Source organism: Lissotriton helveticus, chromosome 8 (assembly GCF_964261635.1).
Source record: "Lissotriton helveticus chromosome 8, aLisHel1.1, whole genome shotgun sequence".
Taxonomy (NCBI): domain Eukaryota; kingdom Metazoa; phylum Chordata; class Amphibia; order Caudata; family Salamandridae; genus Lissotriton; species Lissotriton helveticus.
The window spans coordinates 1,548,543,233-1,548,569,746 of NC_136069.1; the positions used below are offsets into that span (position 1 = coordinate 1,548,543,233).

General features: G+C 44.8%; 1 protein-coding gene across 1 annotated transcript; it reads left to right on the plus strand.

Moving 5' to 3' along the window:
- Nucleotides 1–5,569: 5,569 nt before the first annotated feature.
- Nucleotides 5,570–24,892, plus strand: LOC144772044 (P2Y purinoceptor 2-like). Its single transcript, XM_078656245.1, has 2 exons — nucleotides 5,570–5,607; nucleotides 23,552–24,892. The coding sequence occupies exons 1-2, from the start codon at nucleotides 5,599–5,601 to the stop codon at nucleotides 24,554–24,556; spliced, it is 1,014 nt and encodes a 337-aa protein (XP_078512371.1). The 5' UTR covers nucleotides 5,570–5,598; the 3' UTR covers nucleotides 24,557–24,892.
- Nucleotides 24,893–26,514: the final 1,622 nt, after the last annotated feature.

The window sequence follows — 26,514 nt, forward strand, 5'->3', positions numbered from 1 at the left end:
TGTTGTTGTTGCTACAGATGGCCCTTCCTGCTTCGGGTGTAGGGAAAGGATGGTTCGTCTTCCCAATGAACCTGGGGCTGGCCTCTCCTTCTGCCTCTGCTTCGTCCACGGCCCTGTCCTGAAACAGCCTGGTCATTAAACCATTGTGGTGGAGGCTGAAAATTGGGCATTGGTTGCGGGAATTGTGACTGATGATATCCCCAAGCAGCCGGAGGCCACCACGGACCTTTTTGGTCAAAATTACCACCTTGTCTGGCCCTCCTACGATTGGGACTATTGAAACGACCTCTTTCCTGCCCCGTTGATGTACTACTACGCGGTGAGTCTGAGTCACTGAAGTGTGGGTCTAAGGAAGATGTAGAATAGTTAGACCCATGCTGTTTCCCCTTCTTGTTGTAATCTGGAGGATTATAGGTGTCGCTTGTGTATGGGTAGATTTTCTCTAAAGAAAATTTTGCCAGATCTTTACGAAATTTTTCAATTTTGGAAAAAAGTATAGACTCTTTGTACTCCTTGTTCGCTTTGGTAGTTTCATCAGAATTTTTCTTAAAGACAGTATTGGTTAAAGTGGTCTTGATCTTCCCCTCTAGGGTTTGTATTTCTATCAAGATGGCATCTGCCACTCTTTTGGCTGTGGTGATAATCAAGATCAACCAGTCGCGGGTACATCGCCATGCGATGAGCGACCAGTCTTTCAAAAACGTCTTATCTGTAAGAAAAAGCCGGGGAGCATTGGTGACTATGAGTCCTGTAGGAGCGCACTTCCCATGGAGATATTCAGCCATAATCTGCCCGTGGATGCATGTACGTGAATAAGTTTTCTTTAAAGTCAGAACGGTACCCCAATCGCCCTGCTGACTTGGTCCTCCCGTCGGTAGGGCATCCAGAATACTAGGATTCTCTGAAAGAATGGAATTGAGTGTCTCATCGTCAAACGACAAGCCGGTGAAGTCCGCCATCATACAACCTCAGAATAAATTGCCTAGGCGAGTAAATGCAACTCTAAAGTGAGAGCTGCTCAAAATATATATATTCAAGAAAGAAGACCCGCAGCCGTGGCTGCTCTAGAACGTCAAAAACGAGGTTGGTGGAGGGTCTAAGGGGAAAATTATTTAAAGACCAAAGGACAGACAAACCCCTTATTCACAGTATAACAACACAAAAGGACTGTCAATGGTCTGTACAACTTATGGGTGCAAAGAAAAAATGTGACGGACTCTGTGTCTACCTGTAAAGTGTGTACAACAAAAAGGAAATGAATCCCATCAGCCCACCCATATGGCAGAGCTTCATCATCTGGGATAGAACCAAAGATGGTCTGGTTAGGGAGCCACACACCTGTTGGAATTATGTGCTTCTCCAAACCCAAGGAACCACCAGTGATGGATCATACCAAAAATCAAATCAGTTTGGAATGGTGTGGGATGTTAAATTGCAGTGAGAAAAAATGTGTGCAAAAAGAATCAAAAAGTGAGATGTAAAATTGGCTACCATGATTTGAGGAAAACTTTATTAGGGAAAATCATGGTGTCAAAATTAAAATGAGTGTGAGACAGTTTGACACAATAACTGTCTATTAAGGATGGTATTTGGTCAACATGTTTCAGCCTTTGTAGGAAAGTTAAGCCTACCGGGCTTTCGTCAGGACCTCTTAAACACTACTGCAATTAAGCTTAACCTAAGCTTAGTGAAAAAAGCAAAAATTAACACAAATAAATGATACCAAACATCCTACCGTACATTGTATTTTCCAGACGGGGGATGTCTGTTTCATAAAGTATTTAGGATTCTTTCCTAAAAAGGAAGATACACAACAAGGGACAACAAATAGGTAGAACACAGACACACATTTCTATTATTTTTGCGCCATATGTTTCTTTATGCCAATAGGTCATTCTCCAAAACGCTAGAGATATGTTTTTTTTTATTTTTACTCACCCAAAAATGCTTGGGAGAAAGCCTCACCTCATCCTGGCCACTGCTCAGGGTTGGAGGCCCCGCTCTAATTGGGATTCATTTCCTTTTTGTTGTACACACTTTACAGGTAGACACAGAGTCCGTCACATTTTTTCTTTGTCCCCATAAGTTGTACAGACCATTGACAGTCCTTTTGTGTTCTTATACTGTGAATAAGGGGTTTGTCTGTCCTTTGGTCTTTAAATAATTTTCCCCTTAGACCCTCCACCAACCTTGTTTTTGACGACACATTGCGAGTGGCAAATTGCGAGTCGCTAAATGAAATGTTTAACACTGTTTGGGATTCCCAATGGGGTCGCAAATTGAAAGGTTCATTAATATTAATGAGCCTCTCGCAATTTGCGAGCCCATTGGGAATGCCAGCCCTCCCAGGAATGGTGGCCTGCTGGGTTCTGCAGGCCACCATGTCTGGGACTGCTTTTAAATAAAGCAGTTTTAAAATTTTTAAAAATGCAGCCCGTTTATAATGCATTTAAAAAAAAAAGAAAATGAAATGTTTTTGTTTCATTTTCTAAGGGCAGGCAGAGGTCCCTGGGACCACTGCCTGCCCTTAAAAAATAATTTTGCATGCATTTGCAAAGGGGAAGGGGCCCCCGGGGACCCCTTCCCATTTGCGAATGCATTAACATCTACTTGAAGTAGGTGGTAATTGCAAGTGTTTTGCGACTGCAAAACATTTGTACATGGTTTTGAGACTCGCTATTTGGAAGGGAATGCCCCTTCCAAATGGCAAGTTGAAAAACCTATTTAGCGAGTCGCAAACAAATTACGACTCGCGAAATAGGCAATGTACATGACCCAATAGGTTTTTGCATGCGCAGAAGGGTTCGCGAACCCGTTTGTGCATATAAAAACGGATCGTACATCTGGCCCTTAGGATTTTATATTGAAGTAATAGCCCCTCTGTCACATGTATTTCATTTGTTTTATAGCATCTCTCATACCATTGTAGGATGTCAGAGCACTTTACATCACACATATAGAGACATTGAATCATACATGTAAATCAGTGTTTATATAAAATGTTTAAAGAGTGCTTGGTCTGGAAAAGCACAAACTCAGGATTCAGACCATAACACAGTGGCTAGCACTGATTTTAACATTAAAAATGTATTTCCACCCAAATAAATCTGTTTAGCAGCATCAGGATAATGAATAACTGGGAAAAAACATAAGTTACTAAATGGTACTATGCAGTTTGCAAGCAGCTCTTTGATGACAGTTTATAGGTCCCTCTGCTACATTACGATTGTCACTTAAGAAGTGCACAGTAACAAAATAATCTCTGTGACAAAAGCAGTAACCACTAACCTATTCACATAAAATACTGCTTTTAAAATGCATGTTACATGTTCTTTGCAGTAGGCACATTACCCATCTATGCTACATTAGTTAAGTCAAAGCTGCCACTGAACAAAACTCTCCTCCAGCAGGTACATTATTCACTGGCATTATCTTGACACTTTTATTGTTGCTGGAAAGCTGCTACTTATACAAGAAACTTTTCTGTGCTTTTAAAACTGTTGCCTACGGACCCCCTGGGAATGTGTCATGGACCCCTGGGGGTCCGTGGACCACAGTTTGGGAAACACTGACCTAGTGTATTGAAATATTTTATCGTGTTAAAATTATTCTTTCCCCCACACTTCAGAACTGCAAAGAAATTTGCTTCATTTATGCTTTCCTAATTCTGATATATTCGGAAATATCTGCACAGTTCATTTACAGACATTTACATTTCTTTGTGTGCTAGAAAAAAGCCTTTCTTTCACAGCAACATTGTCACATATCCTTTCACAGCAAAATTGTCACATAAATCCTCTTACTCTGAAGTCATAGAAAAAAAACATCAAGCTCCCTCAGAAGACAGAGCCTGATATCAGACCTCTGTCTTTGAATGCACAGGAAATGTGACAGATAAGAACAGGATTTAAAGACTTGCGTACAGAAGTCGAACAATCGGTAGAAAAATACAGCAGCTAGTGTGTGAGTCACAGGAGGGACGAACTCATGCTGAACACCCTAAATCAAACACAACTATCAAATAAAAAGCAAGCTAGTATGAGTTACAAAGTACAAAGCAAATGGTAAGCACTGGCCTGAATGCAAAATGTCCCTAGGTGTCTTTAGCAAGCCTCGAACTAAAAATGGACCATTTGCCTCATTTAGATTAACAGGCAAGCTGCAGGTTATAGGGGACTCCATACCAAGATAAGCCATGAAGTGCTTTGTGTCTGCTGGTGATGCTGCTGGCATGCTGGAAGAAGACTTCAACTTATCAGGCGCGCTATACTAAGCATATGGGCACTTTCCCTACCCTTTGTTGGTGGATTGCCCATACCCACATATTCTACAGATGCATGGTGGCATTGTCACTATGACAAACACACGGGACCCCTGAAACAAGGATAAACCCTAACAGGGAAATAAACTTTTTTAGTAAAAAGCAATAGCACCGGGCTCAGTGCTGTTGATACAAAGAATCTGTGCGCCCACTGTAGATACTTTTAGTTAGCGCACAGATTCTGGTGGCATTGTCACAACAGAGTTTTCCTCTGTCATGGAGACTGAAGCTTCCTTGTGGAATTCCCCTGCGCCTCTCCCTTCAACGCATGGCAGCCACCTTTTAGTAGAGGTGGCTTTCCACCACTGGTGCTGTGGAGGTGTTTCCTTCACCGCACCAGTGATAATACGCCCAGCTTTGCAAAATTACAATCTGTAATCAGTAGTCCCAAGTGTTGTGTTTTTTCGATTATTTACATATTCATCATGTTAGTATATTCTAAATTATATCAGAACATTGGAATGTTGAGCGCTCCATTGAAGAAAATTAAGTGCTCTGGGCTTCTAGGCCTAGTGGAAGCCCGGAGCATCAACATACCAATGTTTATCCACAACAACAGCTGTGAATAAAGGCCACAGGGACCACGAGTGGATTTCAATCCCGTTGGGCTCCGTGAGGCCTATGTTTTACAAATTAGAACAATCTGCCCTTTAGGTGTGGAATGTTCTGATAGACTTAGAGCCCTCCCTAGTGGGCTCTACCGGCCATTAAAGGTCGCTTCCTGGTTAACACGGGAGCGGCCCGTTAATAGACAGCAGAGCCCACTATCTCGGGCTCTAAGGCTATATTCTGCAGATTATCCAGGTGTAACTATTGGCGAATAGACAAAGACAATGCTTGCAAACCATGCAATAAATAGATAAACAATTGATTGTGTAAGCCAAAAACAAGCTCTGATTTACTTTAAATTCAAACTAGGCGCAAATGGCAGATGTCTCACTCTATAAACACCTGGGCATATTTATAGCTGTTTTTGTAGATCGCAGCACCCAAGGCTTCAATAAACAAACTAAATCAATGATAACAATAGAAGGCATAATCATAATATCATAAATCTACCCTGGCGCTAACTCACTCTTCCAGTTGCAAGGGTTTTCCCACAGGCCTGGGAGAGCAGCATTCCAGGACTCTGCACTCATCTGCCAAACAGAAGCATGTCTTCCTGTAAGCTGCTCAAGTCAGGTCACAGTCTGCCTGAACCTTCAGTCCTGCTGGTTACACCGACACACCGCAACTGCTCTGCGTTGGAGAACAATCTGCTTTAACTCGGTACTCAGATGGGGCAGGTGAGTGAAAGAGGACATGGTCTGGGAGTCTCTAATGCCACAGTATCCAGGTAGGCAATATTATCCTGCAAAAATGGTACACTTATATTATCGGCTACTACTACATCATATAGGTAAGCGTAGATTTAGTGTTCTCACCTTGAAGACACATATATTGCCAAGGTACAATGATGTATTAATATTAAACCTAAGCTGACCTATATTCAGTTACCTTCACAATGTAGTGGTAGACGATATTTTGGGGTGAATATTTTTGCAGGATGATATTAAATACTCAATGATGTTGGACAACTCCTACTGAGAGTTGAGTTGAGGCATATACATGCAACGAATGGGGAAATGGTAGGCATGATGAGAAACAAAACATGTATGCACTTGGAAAACAAGCATTACATTTAGCAAATACTAGATTCCTCAAATTTGTTACATGCACCTGTGCCTTTCTCAGCCATCCATCTTTAACATACAGAAGGCTTGCATTTGATTTGACTCACAAATGCTTTATCTAATTCTGAGTCTGTGGACCCTACTCGGGTAAAGAAACCTGTCCTGACATCAATATGGCTAAATTGAGTCGTGTAAAGTAACAACTCATATTTTGTGCACATCTAAAATGAATGTATTTGTTACATATAACTCCATAGCGCAGTTTTGCCGATTCTCAGCAATGTAAGTAATATTGCCCAATTTAAGGGTACTCAATTTATTGACTTCCGGCTACATTGAAACTTACCTTGATTGAGATTCTAACTTGTGACCTTTCGTTATCACTGAGTTTGACCCGTCTCTACTGTCCTTTAAAAAAATGAAAACTTACTTGTTTCAGAAATATTTTGGACCTTTTTGATCCCTTTGGTGACGCAATTACTGTAAACGACTTAGGAGTTTTTTTTCTGTGCAGTTGACCATGTATAATACATTTTATTTTTCTGAGATGCCCAGCAGCCCTTTAGCCAATATTTGTTTACCAAATATCAGAAAGAAGTACAAAATAAACACAGGATTTGCTGATCATGACAGAAGTCAGCATCGAGTGCTGAACTTGTTGGGCTATTTTGATGGCTGGTGGAAAAATACTTGTGTACCGTCACCGAAAAAGGTTTGTAGCACCTTATCACTCGGTCCCACTGTCAATGAATGGTGTCACTGGAGTTTAAAAAGTGTTATTACTTTGGAAGAGATCTCTTACTCAGCAGTTAGAATTCTACTACTTCTGTTGGACTCATTAGAACCTAATTTACAAAACTCCCAGGAGAGTAAACAGAAATTTACCCTGGAGGCATGTGACTATTGCGTATCTAAACTGTGGCTGTTGCAACTTCCAAGAACTGCTTTCCTTTATGCATAGGGTAATCTAGTAAATGTACATCAGGTGTGTGGAAATCTAGAAAATGTACATTAACACACTTTTCACTTGGACAGTATAACTATTTTGTTTGTTTCTCCACGAGGAAGATATTTTTGCCTATGTAGAAACTGCTTACAATTCTCCCCATTAATTCTGGAGTGTATAGTCCTCCTTACCAACCTGAAAAGCACACAATGAGCCACCTTTAGTTGGTGTCTCCACCCTGCTGCACCACAGGCAGCCCCCCGGAGCCGACCTACTCACTCAGAAAAGTTTGTGATACTGGCGGGGGCATAGCGCAAGCCCCTGCACCCCTCAGCACTTCGGGGCCCCCCAAACCCTTCAGGACCCCCCATGGCCCCAAACACTTCAGCCCCCCCCCCCCAGATTAAGCCCAAGGCCAATCAATAACTGTGATAAATGATGGACTAAGGGGGGGGGCTTCAGATTCTGGGGGGTGTGGTGGAGGGCGGAATCATGTTACTAGTGAGTAAATCAGTTTACAAAGCTAAAGTCCCACCATTCATGGTTTTGTGATTCAGGAATAGGGTTTAGTATTGTAAGTGCTTCTATCTGAATCACTTAAGCACTAGTGGTGAACTGGATTCTCAATATGTTTCGTTGAATCCATGTAGCTACTGTACATTGAATTTGCCTTAATTTGATTGTGTTGTAGTGCTGAACCGTTAAAGGGGTTTTGAGAAAGCCAAACATTTTAAAAGGAAGTAAAAAAAGAAAAAAAATCAAATGACTTGTGATGAGAAATATTTCTGACAATCGGTTAGAAACATTTCTGAAAGAGGAATAAGAAAGAAAGAGCTTTTGTGCTTTTCTAGCCTGGTAAATGATCTCTTATATTTTTGTTATAGCATAATATTCATATCTCTGAAAGGCCTGAATGTTACCCATAGAAAAGCATGTCAATATAAAAAAGTTGCTGATCCTGGCAACCATAGCAAAAGTCTGTTTTCCCTGGCTGCAGTAGTCTTGGCTCCTGGCCTGACCATGATGTCTAGTACCAGCCGGTTCTAGACATCAAAGTAGAAGCCAAAGTAGAAGTCTTTCTTTGCTGTCCATTGTAGCCTAAGCCAAAACTGAATAAGATGCATTGGTGTCAGGTTGGAACAGACATGCATTGGACCCATAAGTAAGAGGTTAGGATGGCTACAGAGAGGAGTATGGGACTTGCTAGATTGAAAAATGTAATCGTGAAAAATTAGACTAAAGTGGGTAAAATTATTTTGAAGAATAGAAAATCTGAGAGACAAAAAGCAACTGGATCCGATGAAACCAATAATAAATTAATGGTGAGAGCAAAACTGACTTAAGGGTAAAGTTGGCAATAGAGTTCCTGACACCGCCTGCAGGAAGAATTGATGCCACTGAAAATTGCTTCATTTTTTACAGAAGAATTTTAACTGACCGCTGGTGAGAGGACCTCTGAAGTGCACATTTGCATCAGGTTAATGCATGTTTAGAAGTTATGCAATGTCGTCAATGAAGTGTGTCACATGACTTACAATATCAAGGAAATGGTTGTATGTAAATGTGAAATAATTAAAGGGAGTGTTAGAGTCTTAGGGTGTGGGCATGCTTTGAAAGGTGCTGTAAACTATGCCATCCTGTTGGAATGTGTGACACCTGTGGTTGCAAGGTGTTGGCAATGAGGGCTTGGGACATGTTGTGCAATTAGGCTGAAACTGGCAAGCATGTACCCTGGAATGTTGAGGTGCATGGGTTTTTTTTGGGGCACCAAGCCAAGGTGGGTTTCTCCCACAATTGCGTGCCCGATTTCCTGTTTTGCAACTGGCAAATTGGCCACAAGGATATATCCATCCTCAGGCATTACAACAGTGTTTGTGTTCCATGCTATTCATTAACAAATAGGCATTGGATCAAAGAGAAGGGAAGTTCACACCTTTTATTGCATTGACCATAGACTTATATCTATGGTTTCTAAGATGGTACAAAGAATGAAGTTTCAAAATCAATGGGTCTAGGAGTCTCCAAGAGCAAGGAGGCAACATGGGAAACCTTTCTTTCACTCTTGAAAATATTGATGTACCTATCAGCAAGGTACACAGGTGTGGAGTTAAGAACAGTACATCTGTAATTGCCCATATACCAGTAATGGCCGGTGCAGGTAAAAGCAGTGGGGGGCAAATCGACAGACAACGCTGAGAGAAAATAACATATAAAAAAAGAAAACCACTTACCTTGCGCTCGCCGCATTGCCGACTTTCATTTACATTTTATTTTCCCTCGTCGCCGTCTGTGTACTCTTCTTCCCCCACCTCCCCCCCACATTGCCCCACCGCTACAACGCTCTTACCTGCACCGGCCATCACTGCTATATTGATTAACTTCCTTGATATTTTGTCCTCAATATTATGGTAGCATGATAGCTTTGAAGCAATATTTGACATAAAACTGTGTGACTGCCTTCTTTAGGCTCCTTGCCAGGAATCCATATAAACGAAGTTCCAATTAGAGAAAAAGAGCTAGCTTATTCCCAAAAAGATTGCTCCTAGCTTCAAGATTTCAGTTTAGCAACAAGAAATGTCCAAACAAGTGAGCGTTCTACAATATCAGTTTAGTGTAGCATTGTCAGCTCCAAAGTTATAGACATAAGCAATTTCTAACAGGGCGATAGTGGTCTTGCATTTGATATTAATATATGACTATAACCCATATTTAGGATATCAACGGTTACCTATATCTGTAATGTGATGAATGATAAACAATATGGGCATAAAAATAGGGCAACATTGTATCATTTGTTTTCAGTCTTGCTCCTTTAATACAGGATAGAGTTTTGAAAAAACCCGAAAATGTAAGAACTAGTCTGAAATAACCACAAGCATATTATTTCGGGAACACTGGTGGAATAAGCCAAAATATCCCTATCTCCTCTACTGACATTATTTACTGTGCAAAAAAGATCAATAAGCGTATGTTTGCTAGTAGTGTGGGATTACTAACCATCTCATTCCTCACCTCATGTAGGTCATGATTTCTCGTGGCCCATAATGTGACATTGTGCTGATCGGAAATTATTTAGTGTGATAATTATTATTGTACTGATTTTGTGGAGTAAATATGTAGGGGCAGATTTACAAGCCCCGTGGGCCACTTTTGCGCCACCGTTGCGTCACTTCTGTCACGCAGCGGCGGCGTAAAGCTAGCGCCATGCTGCGACGGATTTACAACGTGACGCATCTAGGGAGATACGTCACGTTGTAAAGCCCTGCGCCACAATAAAGCTGCGTCAGTTTTAATGTATGCAGGGTGGGCGTTCCATTGGAAAAAGCCATTGAAAAGTGACGCCGTAAAATCGACAAGATTTCACGGAGTCACTTTTCCGACGCCGCTGCGTCAAAAACCCTGCGCCTGCTTGAAGCAGGTGTAAGGAGTGAAGCAGCATGTTAGGTATGGGCAGCCCCTGAGCATTGCTGGAGTTGCATCGCACTTGCGACACGACTCCAGCAATGCGCCGCCCTTATGCCATCAGATACGTCTCGCATCCGATTACCCTTGCGCCACGATGGGCCGCATTGTAAATGCGGCGCATCTGTGGTGGCGCAAGGGTAAATTTGCGTGACGCATCTTACCTGGCGCATCCCTGCTGATGTGCAGGGATGCGCCAGTCCTTGTAAATCTGCCCCATAGATTCTAGTATTTATAACTCCAAAGTGCACCTGCCTTCAAAAATATCAGGCTTTTTTCCCCTGTTTCATTTCAGCAGGTTGACCTGCTGAAATTTTACAGACTTCATTGCACACATGTGGCCTTATTTATGAGGAATTGGCGTAGGGCAGCGCAGCAAGTCTTCTTGTTGCGCTGCCCTGCGCCAATGTGAAAGGGCAGGAATGCACCATATATATGAAATATGATACATTCCTGTCCTTTCCCCCTTGGCACACAATTTGCTGCCTAGCGCCAATGCAGGCACCCTTGTATGATGATGTAAGGATGCCTCCGTTGCAGGCAGGATTATTTTTGTGCCAAAGTAATCCCGAGAGGCGTTTTCCTCTTTCCATGTGTGCTGCAAAATATTTCTCCTTGTTACTCCTGCTCTGGGGAGGAGTGAGGTTTTTGCCCTGCCCAAGGTTTACGTGATTAAGTAAATCTGCAGCAGTGTGAAAATCCATGGGTGTTGTGTGGGAAAACCCACTGCTATGACCATGGAGTGCCTTCTTAATGCAGAGGAACGCAAGACAGTGACATGCACTACTTTGTCTTACTCTATATCTGTGAAGCCATGCAAAAAATGCAGAGGGGTTTTGCGTCACCTCATAGATATGATTGAGAGGCTTACGATGCTAGAACATTAAAAAAAGTGACGCTCCCATGGCGCAAGCCTCTCATAAATAAGCCCGTTGATGCCATACACATCTCATCATGTATAATTGTGATCCCTGCGCAAACATTTGTCTGCACAGGGATCTCAATATAACAGGCTACTTGCAATCAGGCCTTTAGAGTCGGCTGCACAATGATTTGCAGTCAGATGTGTCTCGTTATTGAATCATTGTGCATTAGCATGGTCAAGTGATGTGCAATATGCTCATAGTTATTGTGATGGGACTGCGGGGGGTTAGTATACAACATATGCCTTATTTACATGAGCAATAAAAATACCATACAACAGGAGTGTAGAGAGCTAAATGTTTCCAGAATGTCCATCAATGCATGCAAACCTAACACTGTGTAGGCCGCAGTTTCTAAATTTCAGACATGAAGATTACTACCAGCCGAAGGTACCCAATTTGGTCATACTGCATTTGACAAATAATACACGACTTAGCAAGCTAACAGCATGGCCAAAAACATTGTCATTTCCTCAAACATTTATAAATAAACAAAAAGCAGGTGGTAAATCCCTTTAATGCGGTTTAAAGTGGCCTATCACCAGAGTGCACACTGTTGTCACCATGAATGGAGCAGCTGCGCATATCTTGGCAATGGGGTACAAACAAAAACTTGTTTTTTATATGATGATTTGTGCTGCAGTCCTGCCCTTTCTAAGCATTGTAAACAGTAGGCCATTTGAAGAGGGTTGGGTGCTCGCAGGGGTTGGGCGTAGGACCTGACCAATCCGGTGCCATGCGCAGTGATGAATCTTATGTTTACTACCCCTCCTGCGGTATAGGCCATCAACCAGGATTCTCCAGCCATCTCTGTCCTAGGCCAGTCAGTCAAAATTCTTTATTTCGCTATTTCATAAATAGCATAAAAAGCATTTTGCATACAAGTTAAATACAAGGGGCCTCATTTATGAGGCCTTGCGTCAGTTTTGTGCTTCCGATGCGTCACTTTTTGTGACGCATCGGCGGCGTAAAACATGCCTCCTGTTGCGCACTATTTACAAAGTGACGCATCTAAGCAGATGCGTCACTTTGTAAACCCCTGCGCTACATTATACCTGCGTCAGGTATAATGTATGCAGAGGGGGCGTTCCCTCGCAAAAAGCCTCGTAATAGTGATGCAGTGAAATCTATGAGATTTCACTGCGTCACTTTTAGGACGCTGTTGCGTCAAAATCTTGCGCCTGCCTCACAGCAGGCGTAAGACTGACGCAAGCCCTTTCACATGGGGCTTTCCCCATGTGAAAGGACACATTGCTGGAGTTGCGTCACTTTTGTGACACACCCCAGCAATGCGTGACTTTTGCGCTTACAGATACGTCAGAAATACTGACGTATCTGTAACTCCTTGCAACATGATGCGTCATACTGTAAATATGACGCATCAATCATGTCGCAAGGAGTGCGCACTGAGAAGTGATGCATCGCTGCTTTCACGCAGCGATGCGTCATTACTCATAAATGAGGCCCAAGGTGTTAAAAATGACACATTACTTACTCCAGGACTTACAGCCTGATTCATGAAGCGAAATAGCGCCCGCAATGACTGCGAAAAAGCAATTGCGGGTGCAAAACACGGAATCGGCATTCAAGTACGAAATAGCGAATTCGCAAAAAAAGAATAGCGATTTAAATAGCGATTACGCAATAATAGTCGCAGACTCCGGGTAGTCGAGCATTAGCGATACGGAAATAGCGACCAACCACGGAATCTGCGAAATGAATAGCGAAACGCAATATTGTCTCAATCGGCATTCATGAAATAAATACAATAGCGAAAAAGCGCTAATTCGCACGTTTGCGCGGCGCAATTTAAGGACAACTCAAAGCAGGTGGTAACCATAAAAGCCATGATTAAGTAAAATTTGAAAAACTGTTGGCCAATCACCAACAGGTCCAGGCCTGACCAATCACACATAAGGACATTCAGCAGCAGCATTAGGCGTTCCACAATGCCTGGGATGTACATGGTGGTGAGGCGGCGAAGGCTACAGCGAGCAGCACGGAGGAGACGCATGAGGCAGCAAAGGATTTACCGGCAGCGGGTCACCTTGCTGGGCCAAACCAGAGAACAGATTTATGCTAAATACAGGCTGAATGGGGAAATGATCACCTGGCTGATACAAGAACTCGACCCCATCATGCAGCACCCAACAAGGCGAAACAATTCTGTGCCCACACATGTGCAGGTATTGTGCAGCCTGCACCTCCTGGCCTCCGGCAGTTTCCAGGGCATAGTAGCCGCTGCTGGGGGGATATCCCAGCCCACCATGTCACGCTGCCTCCACACTTTTGTTGACGCCATGCTCAGCCAGCTCCACCGCCACATCACATTTCCCACGAGCCAACAGGAATTGGACCTGACAAAACTACAATTTTACAATGTCGCCCATTTTCCCCATGTCCTCGGCTGCATAGACTGTACCCACGTCGCCATCTGCCCACCAGCTGCCACGGAGTATATGTACCGCAACAGGAAGTCCTACCACTCCCTCAACATACAGATGGTCTGCAATGCCAAGACCATCATCACTGACATTGTGGCCCAGTACCCAGGGAGTACCCATGACTCCTTTATCTTCAGGCACAGCGGACTCCACACACGACTGCTCAGGGGAGAGTTTGGGGAAGGACACCTACTTGGTAAGTACACTTTGTCGACCATGTCACATTGCTATGAAGTAACTGCGCTGCACAGGCAATCAACATCTGCTCCTCTCATTCAGGTGACAGTGGCTACGCCCTACGGGAATACCTCCTGACCCCTTACCTCAACCCTGCCACACCTCAGCAACGGCGCTACAATGTTGCGCACATCCGGACAAGGAACTGTATAGAAAGGACATTCGGCCTGCTCAAGAGCAGGTTCCGTATTCTGCACAAGACAGGTGGGGCGATGTATTACAGTCCTGCAGCGTGCTGCCGCATTGTGGCTGTCTGTGCAATGCTTCATAACATTGCAACCAAGCGCCGGATACCTGTTGACATCTCAGGCAGTGAATCTGAGGGGGACGACCGGCCACCAGCACATGCGCACCATGCACGCGGGGAGAACCCAGCTGAAGGCCACAGACGTCGCAACCACATCACAGCGAACAATTTCTAGCCCACCCTCTTCCCCCAACCCACATATCACAATTGCATGCAAAATGTAATGATTACACAAGGCTAATGTGTGCAGCAAAATAAATGTATTTGTTCCATTCACAAGAAAAAGGTTAATGTTTCAACTATTTACAAATTACAGTATTCCTGCATACTGCAGTGTGAAGTAGGTTCTTGGCAGGCTTAGCGTCAGCCTGTGGCAGTGTCCCTCAGACAATGTCATTGGCGCCTCCGGCGCGTAATGCCCAGGCGCCTGTGAGGCTCATCCTCATCCTGGGCAGCTGTACCAGGCGTTGCCCTGGTGCTGCGCCTAGGTGGCGGGACCTGCGTGGCAGAGTGGCTGCTCACGCTGGAGGCACCCTCACTGGCATCGTCTCCCCCTACAATGGCCGGTAGCACAGGTGTATGCAGTGCCGTCACGGCGGTGGTCAGGTGCTCCAGCACCCTGGTTATGTCCTCGCAGCACTGGACCAGTTGGTGCTGCTGGGTCAGAGAGCGCCGCGACAGCTGGGTGGTGGCATTTGCTGCCACATAATTTGACCTACTATAGGCCGACAGCCGGCTCATCAGCTGGTGGTGGCGCCTGCTTGCAACACTGCGGTGCTTGACGAGCGCTGCAGTATTGTCCTCCATTGCCGCCGTCATGCGGTCCATGGCCGCCGTCATGCGGTCCATCCGCTCTCCGACTCCCGCCACATTGCGGCCAATTTTATGCAGCTGGAGCTGGATGGCTCCTTGCTGCTGCGACTGGCGCTGGTGGATTCGGAGCATGCGCCGCTCCACGCTCATGCAGGCATGGAGATGCCCATTGCCCCTCCTGCTGTTCGGCCGCTGTGTTGCGGATGTGGCTGGCCCAGATCTGGTTGCACGAGCTGCAGGTGGTGTAGCAGCTGGTGTTGCTGGTGCGGCAGGAACTGGAGGCACATTGGTGGGGTGCCTGGCTCTGGCAGCCGGTTGGCCGGCAGATGTAGGAGCACGTACGGTGGGGGGCCTGGCCTTGGCAGCCGGTTGGCCGGAAGATGTAGGAGCAGGTACGGTGGGGGGCCTGGCCTTGGCAGCCGGTTGGCCGGAAGATGTAGGAGCAGGTACGGTGGGGGGCCTGGCTGCTGGTGTTGGTGCAGCGGCAGATGCAGGAGCAGGTAGGGTGGGGGGCCTGGCTGCTGGTGTTGGTGCAGCGGCAGGGGCTGGTGGCTGGGTTTCGGGTAGTGATTCCTCCTCCTGGGCCTCCTCATCAATCTGCAGCCTCTCGCTGTCACTGCTATCATCGCCACCTGTGAGGGTAAGTGGATACTCATTAGGTGCATGTGACTGTCAGACGTGCAGATGTTACATGCATGCTGGGTGTCATTCCCTGGATGGCTGTGGATTTGCGCACTTTGGAACCTTTCTGGCCGCATTGTGGTACTACTACATTGTGGACATACTACATCTCCCACAATGCTTCAGGGCATTTCCTGATGCACAACATAGGCATGACTAAGGGCCAATGAGTGAGCCTATTTGGTCAGGGACGGTCATAGGGGACAGGGTCGCAGTCGCATGCCACTTACCTTGGGTGTCTTGGGTGGGGCGGGAGGAGTCCAGAGGGGTCACGCCAACACACGCCTCCCTCTCCAAGGTGTTCTCAACCTGGTCCTCCAGGGGTGTGTTGGGTGGGACAGTCGGTCCGCCACCTCCAGTGCCCGATGCCTCACCAAGGCGCTCCGCCACCCTCTCCTTGGCACGCCCTCGGAGGTCGTACCAGCGCTTCTTCAGCTCCTCCAACGACCTGTCCGCCACGCCCACCGAGTTTACGCTGGAGGCTATCCCCAGCCAGATCCTCCGCTTGTCCTGCTCTGGGACCTTCCTGGAGTTGGGGCCAAACAGCCTGTCGTGGTTGGCCACCACCCCTTCAATCAGGTTCTCGAGCTCCTGCTCGGAGAACTTGAGCTTGCGCTTTCGTCCAGCGCTGTTGCTGGGGCCAGGGACAGGTTCCTCGGACATGGCGGTCGCTATTTCTGCCGTTTCTGGAGTCGCTAACGGTGGTTTAGCGTCTGCTTTCCGACGTGCACACTCGAAGGATAGCGTCACTGTGGTGTTTGGGGGTGGGAACTGGCTGCTTCCTGGTTGTGATGTCATCACGGTGCTCGGAATGCGTCTTCCCGTTTTCCCGATCGCGCGAGAATGCGACTCGCATTCCCGATCGCACGGGATTGCGAGTCGCAATCCCGTGCGATCGGGATTGCGAGTCGCAATCCCGATCGCAGGTAGCCGGGAATAGCGATTTTTCTGCGTTTTTTGTAGGTCGCTAACGGCTTTAGCGCCCGCGTGCGAGTCGCTATTTTTTCCCCGAAAAGTACATGAATGCCGTTTTGCGTTTCCTCAATAGCGAGTCGCTATTAATCGCTATTAGGGACACGCAAAACAGCCCGTACATGAATCAGGCTGTAAGGTCCTTAGCACTATAGGATGGATTTCCTGATCATTCACCATTCCTCTTGTCTTCTGACTGTTTGTTTATTTATTTACTTATTATAGTTATATTTTAACTAGTCCTGATTTGATGTGAGCATCCTCCAACCAAACTTGTACATGTATACTATTTCTCCGCTTTATTTATTTATTTATTTATTATTTATTTAAGAAATTTATAAAGCGCTCGGCTACCCCGAGGGGGTGTCCCGGCGCTAACGACTGAAATTCAGAAAAGAAACAAAAAACAGATCAATTAAGAGGAGAACAGCCACGTCTTAAGTTTGCGGCGAAAGACAGATTCAGTAGGAGCAAATCTTAAATCCAAGGGAAGTTCGTTCCAGAGTCTGGCCGTCAGAACTCCGAATGCTCTTCCGCCCATCCTAGAGAGACGGAAGCGTGGAACAACCAGAAGACGAAGGCTATTAGATCGAAGAGATCTGATTGAATGAGAGAGGACAATCCGCTTTTTCAAATAGTCAGGACCAAAATTATTCAGGGCTCGGAAAGCAAATGTTAAAATCTTGAAGTGGATACGGCGAGTGACAGGAAGCCAATTAAGTTTTTTACGGTAAGATGCCACTGACTGACGATAGGGGATGTTGCCGATGAGTCTGGCCGCGGCGTTCTGCACAATCTGCAGGCGTTCAATCTGGTACATAGGGGTGCCGGCATAGAGACTGTTAGCGTAGTCCAGGTGAGAGGTAATTAACGCCTGGACCACAGTTCTACGAGCATTTAAAGGGAGGTAAGGAAAGATCTTTCTCATCATACCCAGTTTTGCAAAGCAAGCGGCGGTAGTTTTGTTAATGTGGGGGATACAGGAGAGGGTGTTATCAAACTGGAAGCCTAGGTTGCGGACTGTGGAGGCAGGAATAGGTGGGGGGTCAAGCACAGTCGGCCACCAGAGGCTAGGGGAAATAGTAGTTCTCTGATTAAAGAACATTACCTCCGTCTTGTCTGTATTAAGTCTAAGATGGTTGGTAGTCATCCAGGTGCATATATTATTCAGACATTGGCGGAAGTTGGCAAACCCAGGGTCAGAGTGATCCTTAAATGAGAACACAAGCTGTGTATCATCAGCGTAAGAGATCACCCTGACACCCCAAGATTCCAAAACATTAGCCAGAGGGGCCAGATAAACATTAAACAACAATGGGCTCAGGGCCGAGCCCTGGGGGACACCACAAAGAAGGGGCTGAGCCACTGATTTAAAAGGTCTGAGGAAAACCCTCTGAGAGCGGTCTTTCAGAAAAGAGGCAAGCCATGCCAGCACCATGCCCCCAATTCCCGCCTGACTAAGGCGAGCCAGTAGTATTTCATGTGAGACGGTATCAAAGGCCGCGGACAGGTCGAGGAGGACTAACATAGCTTCCTCGCCCCTGTCCACGCACTCTCTGATTGTCTCAGAGACCTCCAAAAGAGCTGTCTCCGTACTATAGCCCGTTCTAAATCCTGATTGGGAGTCATGGAGTAGCCGGCTAGCCTCCAGATATTCTGCCAGTTGGAGTTGCACCGCTTTCTCCAGAATTTTAGCCGAATTAGGCAGAAGGGAGATTGGGCGATAGTTATTAAATTGGGAAGGGTCAGCGTTCGCCTTTTTCAAGATAGGAACTAGCATCGCCTCCTTCCACAACATGGGAAATTGGCCTGATTCAAGAGAGGAGTTCCAGATAGAAAGGAGAGGATTGATCAGCACGGGAGCTAATATTCCCATCATTTTAGCAGGAACAAGGTCAAGAGGAGAGCCAGATTTACAATGGGTGATTAATTGTAGTGAGGACTCACAGGTCAACTCCTTAAAGGATATGAAAGAAGAAATACCCGGCTCTACCTCTCTGGAGGTCAGGAAGGATCCCTCCAAGGGAAATGCCGATCTGATAGTCAAGATTTTCTCCTGGAAATGGTCCGACAGACCATTGCATAGGGCTTGACTGGCCACAATCTGAGAGGATAGGGCGGAAGGATGAGTAAAATCTTTTACAATTTTAAACAGAGATTTAGAAGAATTCTTGGATGTCTCAATTTGTAAAGAGACAAAATCTCTCATTGTAGATCGTTTGAGGTTGAGAAATTTTCTTAAGGCGATTTTATAGACGGATTTGGCCTTTGGGTCATAGTCTTTCCGCCATTGACGTTCTAATTTTTTACATCGGCTCTTTTCCTCCCGAAGGGTCGAGGAAAACCAAGGAGCTGACGGATGAGATCTGGTGGATGTAATAGGTTGAAGAGGGGCAATGGAATCAATGGCAAGCAACAAAGATGAATTAATCTTTGAGAGCCTTTCATCAGTATTGTTAGTCATGGAAACCATAAGGTCGGGGAGCAATGGGCTCAGGGTGGCGCAAGTAACTTTGTGCCATTTTCTCCCAAACTCCTTATTGAGGGCAATAGGCATGGGTGCCATAGTAAGGGCGAGATCAAAAGGGAGAAGATAGTGATCTGACCAGGTAAGAGGGAGGAGTGGCTGAAGCCTGATATCCAGATTCCCTGTGAAAATCAGGTCCAAAGTATGACCAGCTACATGAGTAGGGCCCTGCACTAATTGATGGAGATTCAAACTCTTCATAGTATCAAGGAACTGGGTGGCCTGCCTACATAGTGGATTATCCACATGCAGATTAAAATCACCCAGCACCATAAAGTGGGAATGTTTGAGGGATAAGTCTGCAATCACATGAACCAAAGAGGTAAGGGAGGCTGCCGTTGCCGTGGGGGGGTTATATACTAAAATCCCAGCTAAAATAACGGCCGCTGAATCAGCAATGGTAAAATACATAGCTTCAATCTTGCCAATATTCCCCAATTTACTAGTAATCAGTTTAAAATGGTTTTTCGATATAATGGCAAGCCCCCCCCCCATTTGACCATCTTCACGATGACAACCATGAAAAAGCTGTATTGTTTTCCCATGTTCCTTTTCTTAAAAAATTGCAATGAATTTCATTTAAATAAAAAAAATAAAAAAATTCAATACTGTGGTAGAACACCTTTCATTGATGCAGACTTTTATTTTCCAAATTATTAAAATTGAATTCTCCTTAGCTTATGATTCAGATAGAAGAATAACATTTGTTTTCTATTTTTGTGATTTTTTTTGTTTATGTCAATTGTTTTACTTTATTCTTATACTAGCAGCCCGTCCCGACGTTGTCCGGGTATGAATTGCTGCCGTCCAGTAGTATATTGTTTTGTAGGATTTCATTTAGATAGCATTTCTTATCTGTGACAGGCCTGTGAAACGCTCCGATTCACAGTGCACTGCTGATGCACTTAAGAGTGCGCGTTCAGTAGTGTGTGAACTCGTGTTTCCCTACTTTATTTTTCCTTGCAATATTATATAGCACGAACTCGACAACATGGCATGAACACAATTTACATTACAGAAGAACACATTCATTTGTGGTAGGCACGGGGAGACAAAGCGATTTGCCTGGAATCACAGGATGTTGAGCTGATGCCGAGATTCGAACGTAGCTCCCCAGCTCTAAAGTTCGCAATTCTAGAACTTGTGGCGGGAGGTGTGTCTAAAAGTGTATGTCGGTGCTGGCCATCAATGAGAGAGACTTGTGCATTTTTCAAATGGGTGGTGAAAAAATATGAGTATGTTGCTGGAGATGTGGGCCGCCGTGCCACCAATGTACTACCGGGGGGAGGGTAAACACCCATTATTCTGCAACTTTCTTTCCACATACCATCACTCCGCATACTTTCATTACGAAAGTACCATGACTCCACAATGCCATTATAACGCATGGCATTACATTTTATATGGTTTTACCACGCATACATTTACAACGAAATTCGTTGTGAATAAATGAATGGTAAAAGCATGTTTTTTTTGTAATGTTTGGATAAGGTAAGTATGGGTATAGGGGCATATGTTTTGGGGTACTGAGGTATATGTTTTGGGGTGTTTGAGTATTTTAAGGGTTCAGATATAGTTTTGGGTTATGGGGTACAGGGGTAGTTTTAGGGTTTAGGGATAGGTATGGGTTTTGGGGTACAGGGGTATTGTTAGGGTTCAGGGCTAGATTTGGGTTTTGGGGTGTAGGGGTATTTTTAGGGTTCAGGGCTAGGTTTGGGTTTTGGGGTACAGGGGTATTTTAGGGTTCAGGGCTAGGTTTGGGTTTTGGGGTACAGGGGTATTTTTAGGGTTCAGGGGTAGGTTTGGGTTTTGGGGTACAGGGGTATTTTAAGGGTTCAGGGCTAGGTTTGGGTTTTGGGGTACAGGGGTATTTTAGGGTTCAGGGGTAGGTTTGGGTTTTGGGGTACAGTGGTATTTTTAGCGTTCAGGGCTAGGTTTGGGTTTTGGGGTACAGGGGTATTTTTAGGGTTCAGGGGTAGGTTTGGGTTTTGAGGTACAGGGGTATTTATAGGGTTCAGGGCTAGGTTTGGGTTTTGGGGTACAGGGTTATTTTTAGGGTTTAGGGATAGGTTTGGGTTTTGGGGTACAGGGTATATTTATAGGGTTAAGATGGGTTAGTGTTTAAGGGTGTTGGGGTATTTTAAGGAGTAAGGGTGGGTTATGATTATGGGGTGCAGGGGTATTTAAAGGGAGCAGGGTGGGATTAGCACACGATATGAGACATGGCATGAAGGGCGGAACGTAACACACGCCCCCAGCACACGCCCACAGCACAACGCAGACACGCCCACAAGGGACTACTTTGCTGGCACGGTTCTTTTACCTTTTAAATGTATATGGTGGGCGTCTGCATAGCCTATGTCCTTCTGCTGCAACTGCCCTTTCCAACGCTGTATTTGGTGTTGTGATTGGTGCTATGATTCCTGAGATTACCCGGCTCAAAGGTTTGGGCTCTCTCTTTTTTATATTAGTATGGATTTTCTGCACGTCCTAACTTTCCCATTGCGGAAATAAATACAACTACTACTTTTATTCCTACTATTGGGTGGATGACGGTCGGTTTACTATGGACATTGTGAACAGACTATGATGGAGGAGGGAAGTGTGCCGGAGCAGTCCTGCAGGAAAGGAAAGAAATGCATTTGTAACTGTTTTAAATAAATTATAGAAAGCCAACCACCAAGAAAGACTCCAGAATTAACTTACTGGTAAATAAAGCATTGTCAAAAACAATAGAAAACCATAAAAGAATAGTTGCAGTGCCCTTCCAGAGCCTAATCTCCAGGCTTTAGAGAAAAAAGCTTGTCGAAAAAGGATTTGACTAGATGGACCAATTCTCTAAAGCAGCTTTGTTTGATCCATTAAATCCCTGTGGAAATCTTTCAAAATATTTGATGGGTCTAGAGGGTCAAAAGACAAACCGATTGGGTCCATGCCTAGACAATCCAAACACTATATGACCCAGAGCATAACACTGGTGTAGAAGCCCTGCCCTGGAGTGCTGAGTCCTCGATTCTTTGGACGTGTTCACTACAAGATGCAGCATAAGGCAACACATGCTAAACACAAATCATGTACTATGATAAAGCAAAGGGAATTCCTGTGATGAACTACTACACCATGTCTCCTTGTATAGCCAACAAGATGGCTCTTTAAGTTAAGTGCTTGCTGTGGACATCTGTGTGTGACCTGCAGGTCACAAGGTCGAATCTGTGTATGCAAATTCAATCTTCCATTTTTCTGTAGTTGGGTGATTGAGTACTATTAAACTGTGACATAAGGCCCTCAGAAAATGCAGTACTAAGTGCTACATTAAAGAAGTTATTATTTAGGGTAGGGTTTAGGTAGTAAGAAGCATGCTATGAAAGCAGTGATTCTACATGGCACAGGTGAGAGAATCTGTCCCTGGTATGTCAGATACTTCATTTCCTTTGAGAAGTATATGCCAGTGAACACAATGATAAGTACTAAACAAATAATCTCCACTTTGTAAGGCAAACTTTCATTTCCCAGAGCACACTGTGCAATAGAGCACCGCAAGCCTTCATTGTCTACAGGGCCGGACTGGGGACCACAACCAGCCCTGGCAAAGTGCTCAGCCGGCCCCCCCCCTCCCCACTCGGAGGGGAGGGGGGGGGGGGGGGGGTTGGAGGTGCCGCCCAGCTCTTTCCCGGGCCCGGTTTTCGGCCGATTTTGGTACAGGGTCGATTTTGCAGCTATGCTGCATAAACGGCCCTGTAACAAAAACGGCCCCCAGGGGCCCAAAACCGGCCCCCACCCGTGCGGCGCACCGGGGGGATAGCCCGGTGCCCGCTATGGCCAGTCCGGCCCGGATTGTCTAGGTTTCAACCAGTCACACAAGTGACTGGTTGAAACTGGTTGGTTGCAGGACAACAGAATGAATACTAGTGTATCTAGAGAAAAGCAGTTCTTCATTAGGTAGCTGGCAATGTCAGCAGAACCATCTGTTACTGAATGGAATGTCTATACTGAATGGAATGTCTATACTGAATGGAATGTCTATACTCAATGGAATGTCTATACTCAATGGAATGTCTATACTCAGTGGAATGTCTATGCTCAATAGAATGTCTATAGTCAATGAAATAGCCAAAATGTATCCAACAAAAGCTGTTTGTGGAACACTGCTGAAGAAATGCGAACAATGGTTGTCTTTTTCTTTCATTTACAATAATGCAAGATTCATTTTTTGAAAGAACGTCAAGTGAGTACCACTCTGAGCTTGATAGTCATACAATACCATGCAATATAGAGAAATAACGTTATGTTTGGTTTTCTTTTCAGCCCATGGAAAATGTTACCACTTCCTACCAATGGAGTACAAGCCTGACGACCACAGGAAACTGGACGACTGATGATCAACCTGATCTCATTCCATACAAATGCATATACAATGAGGACTTCAAATACCTTCTCATTCCCATATCCTATGGCATTGTGTTCATTCTTGGCCTGGTACTCAACTGCGTTGCACTCTATATCTTCGTCTTTCGGATGAGACCATGGAACGCTTCCACTATGTACATGTTCAATCTGGCAATTTCGGACATGCTTTATGTTGTCACTCTACCACTCCTGACTTACTACTACTCAAAGGAGAATCATTGGCCATTCGGCAAGGTCTTGTGCAAACTTGTCCGTTTCTCATTCTACACCAACCTGTACTGCAGCATCTTCATCCTTTTTTGCATCAGCATCCATCGCTTTTTTGGCATCTGCTACCCCATTGAGTCCCTGCCGTGGCGGAAGGTCCACTATGCAAAGATTGCTTGCCTCTGCGTCTGGGTGATCATCATTGGGTCCCAGTGTCCCATCCTGTACTTTGTGACCACAAGCACCAATGGTGACAATATTGTCTGCCACGACACCTCCAGTATTGATCTGTTTGATCAGTTCATCATTTACAGTAATGTGAAAATGGCTGTGTTGTTTTGTGTCCCATTCACCATTATCATTGTGTGCTACTGCCTAATAGTGAGAACCCTGATGCAGCCTTCGGCAGCAACCTCGCGGACCTCTGATTACAGGAAGAAATCCATCAAAATGATAGTCATTGTTTCAGGGGTTTTCATTGTGTGTTTCTTACCTTTTCACATCACCCAGACTTTATATTATTCCTTTCGGAATCTGGACCTTGACTGTGGAACCCAGAATGCAATGAATATCGCATATAAAGTGACCCGGCCCCTTGCCAGTGCTAACAGTTGCCTTAATCCATGCATATACCTATTGGCAGGCAAGTGCTTTAGAAGCCGTCCTCAGCAGCAACGGAACTGCTGCAATCCTTGAGATAATGTCTCCTCCTCTTAGGGGTCAACAAACTGAAGTTTGTCTCAATAAATTGCTCATGGAAAGTATTGGGCAGAAAGGGCGTGGTGTCCAATGAAGACGCTCAAATTCTATTGGAAATGGCCTGTGCTTGACATACTCTCATCCGGCATGCAAGGACAAAAATGCATCTGAAGATCTGTGATAGACCAACCCTACTGTTAACAATGGAGGATGGGGTGGACCTCAAACAGAAGGGATTTCAGTTAATTTCAGAAATATAGGAGCAATGGGACACGCCTGTTGTGTGTTGGAGTTGGAAACCAGTGAAGGCGGCTCGTCTTCTTATTTTTGACTTTTTTTAACTTCTTTACTTTGAGAGGAGCAATATATTGCCTACTTGCTTTAGAACAGCCTCCAATAATTAAAGGCTTTTTTTGCCTGTCATTCCTGTGCATTGGTTGTTACAGCTTTGTATGCAATGTTGGGGATTTGAAGATGACTAAAAAGTAGAGGGAAAGCCTGTGCAGATCTTTTAAGGTGGAGTGAGGGAATTATATTTGCTTAGTGCTTTGATGAGATGACTTATGATGTAGAGAACACGTTTCACTGGGGCCAGTGTTCAGTTAGGTACATCAGTTAGTCGGACACTTCCACCTTCCATTTGGGCGAGGATCAGAAAGTAGACAAAAAGTTCCCTAACTCTCTTCCAATTTCAGAGAGTTTTCTCAGCCATCTTGATGACGTGTTTTAATTGACTGAAGTAGTCTAAAAAATATGTCTCGTGACATTTTAGTTTCATCAAATGCCTTCTGGCATGGCACAGCATAGTTTGTTGTACAGGCCTATGCTCTGTGGCTGTTTGTACTTTCCATTGAAATGCTTGATTTGGTTATACACATGCTGTGAGTGCTCTTGCAGCAACCATTTTGCTTTTGTCACATACGTTTTACAACCACCACCAATATGGAGGTGGTAAACCTCCAGACCATCTGAACACAACAGTTCTGGATCTACAACCTATGAGCTGAATGCCAACATGAATGCATGGCAATGCAAATCAGAATTCCACTTACGTCTTAAAGAAACTAGGTACATTTGTATGTACTGCTCATACCACCCTGTTTCCTGCTTGTGAAATCATATGTAGAAACAATGGCCGAAGATAACGCATGTCTCAGAACACTGAAGCTATTAGATATTGCTTGACTCCGCGTGATGGCTATGCAGTTGGTATCTAGAGCCTATGATGATTGGTGAGGACTGTTCCACGTCTTTTATTGCACAATATGTTATTGTTTGCCAGGATAATGATATCAATTTTGGTGCCAATAGCAGAAGCACAAAAGGTTCAAATTATTTGGAAGAAGCTATTTATTCTGTTTCTAAAGCAGTGTCAACACCAACAAAGGTTGTTTTCTCCTAGGTATATCACTGAAATCCATTCCAATGATCCTATTTCCTGCATGGATGTCTTGGCCACAGATTTTATGGCCATGGTTGAAATCTGCGTTAGGTTGGGCAGGGCAGGCTCAATACTCGTGGTTCTGGTGTTTTTTGCATCAATAGTAGAGGAAGGGCACAGTGAGCTTTTGTTGGGCAAGTGAGGTAAATGATTTAGTGTGGAGGATGGTTATTGACTATACGGTAAGATGACAGCGAATCTTTAGATCCAAGGGGGATACGGCTAGTAGGGGAAAAACTAGCAGCCAATGCATCCATTCTTGGAGGAGTGAATTCAGTGTGGCTATCCATTCGGTCAGGAAGAGGACAAGTCAGGAAATAATAGCAGGCCCAGGGAAATCAAAGTAAGAAGCACAATGGACTGGTTACTCCTTCACAAACTTGATGGATTTCCCGTTTCCGTATTACAAGTGCATTATATCGAATAGTGCTTGTAATACGGCGGACAGGATACTAGTCATGTTTGTGATGGAGTAACCCCTCTTCCAAACTCTAAATTGGTTCCTGTGTGACTT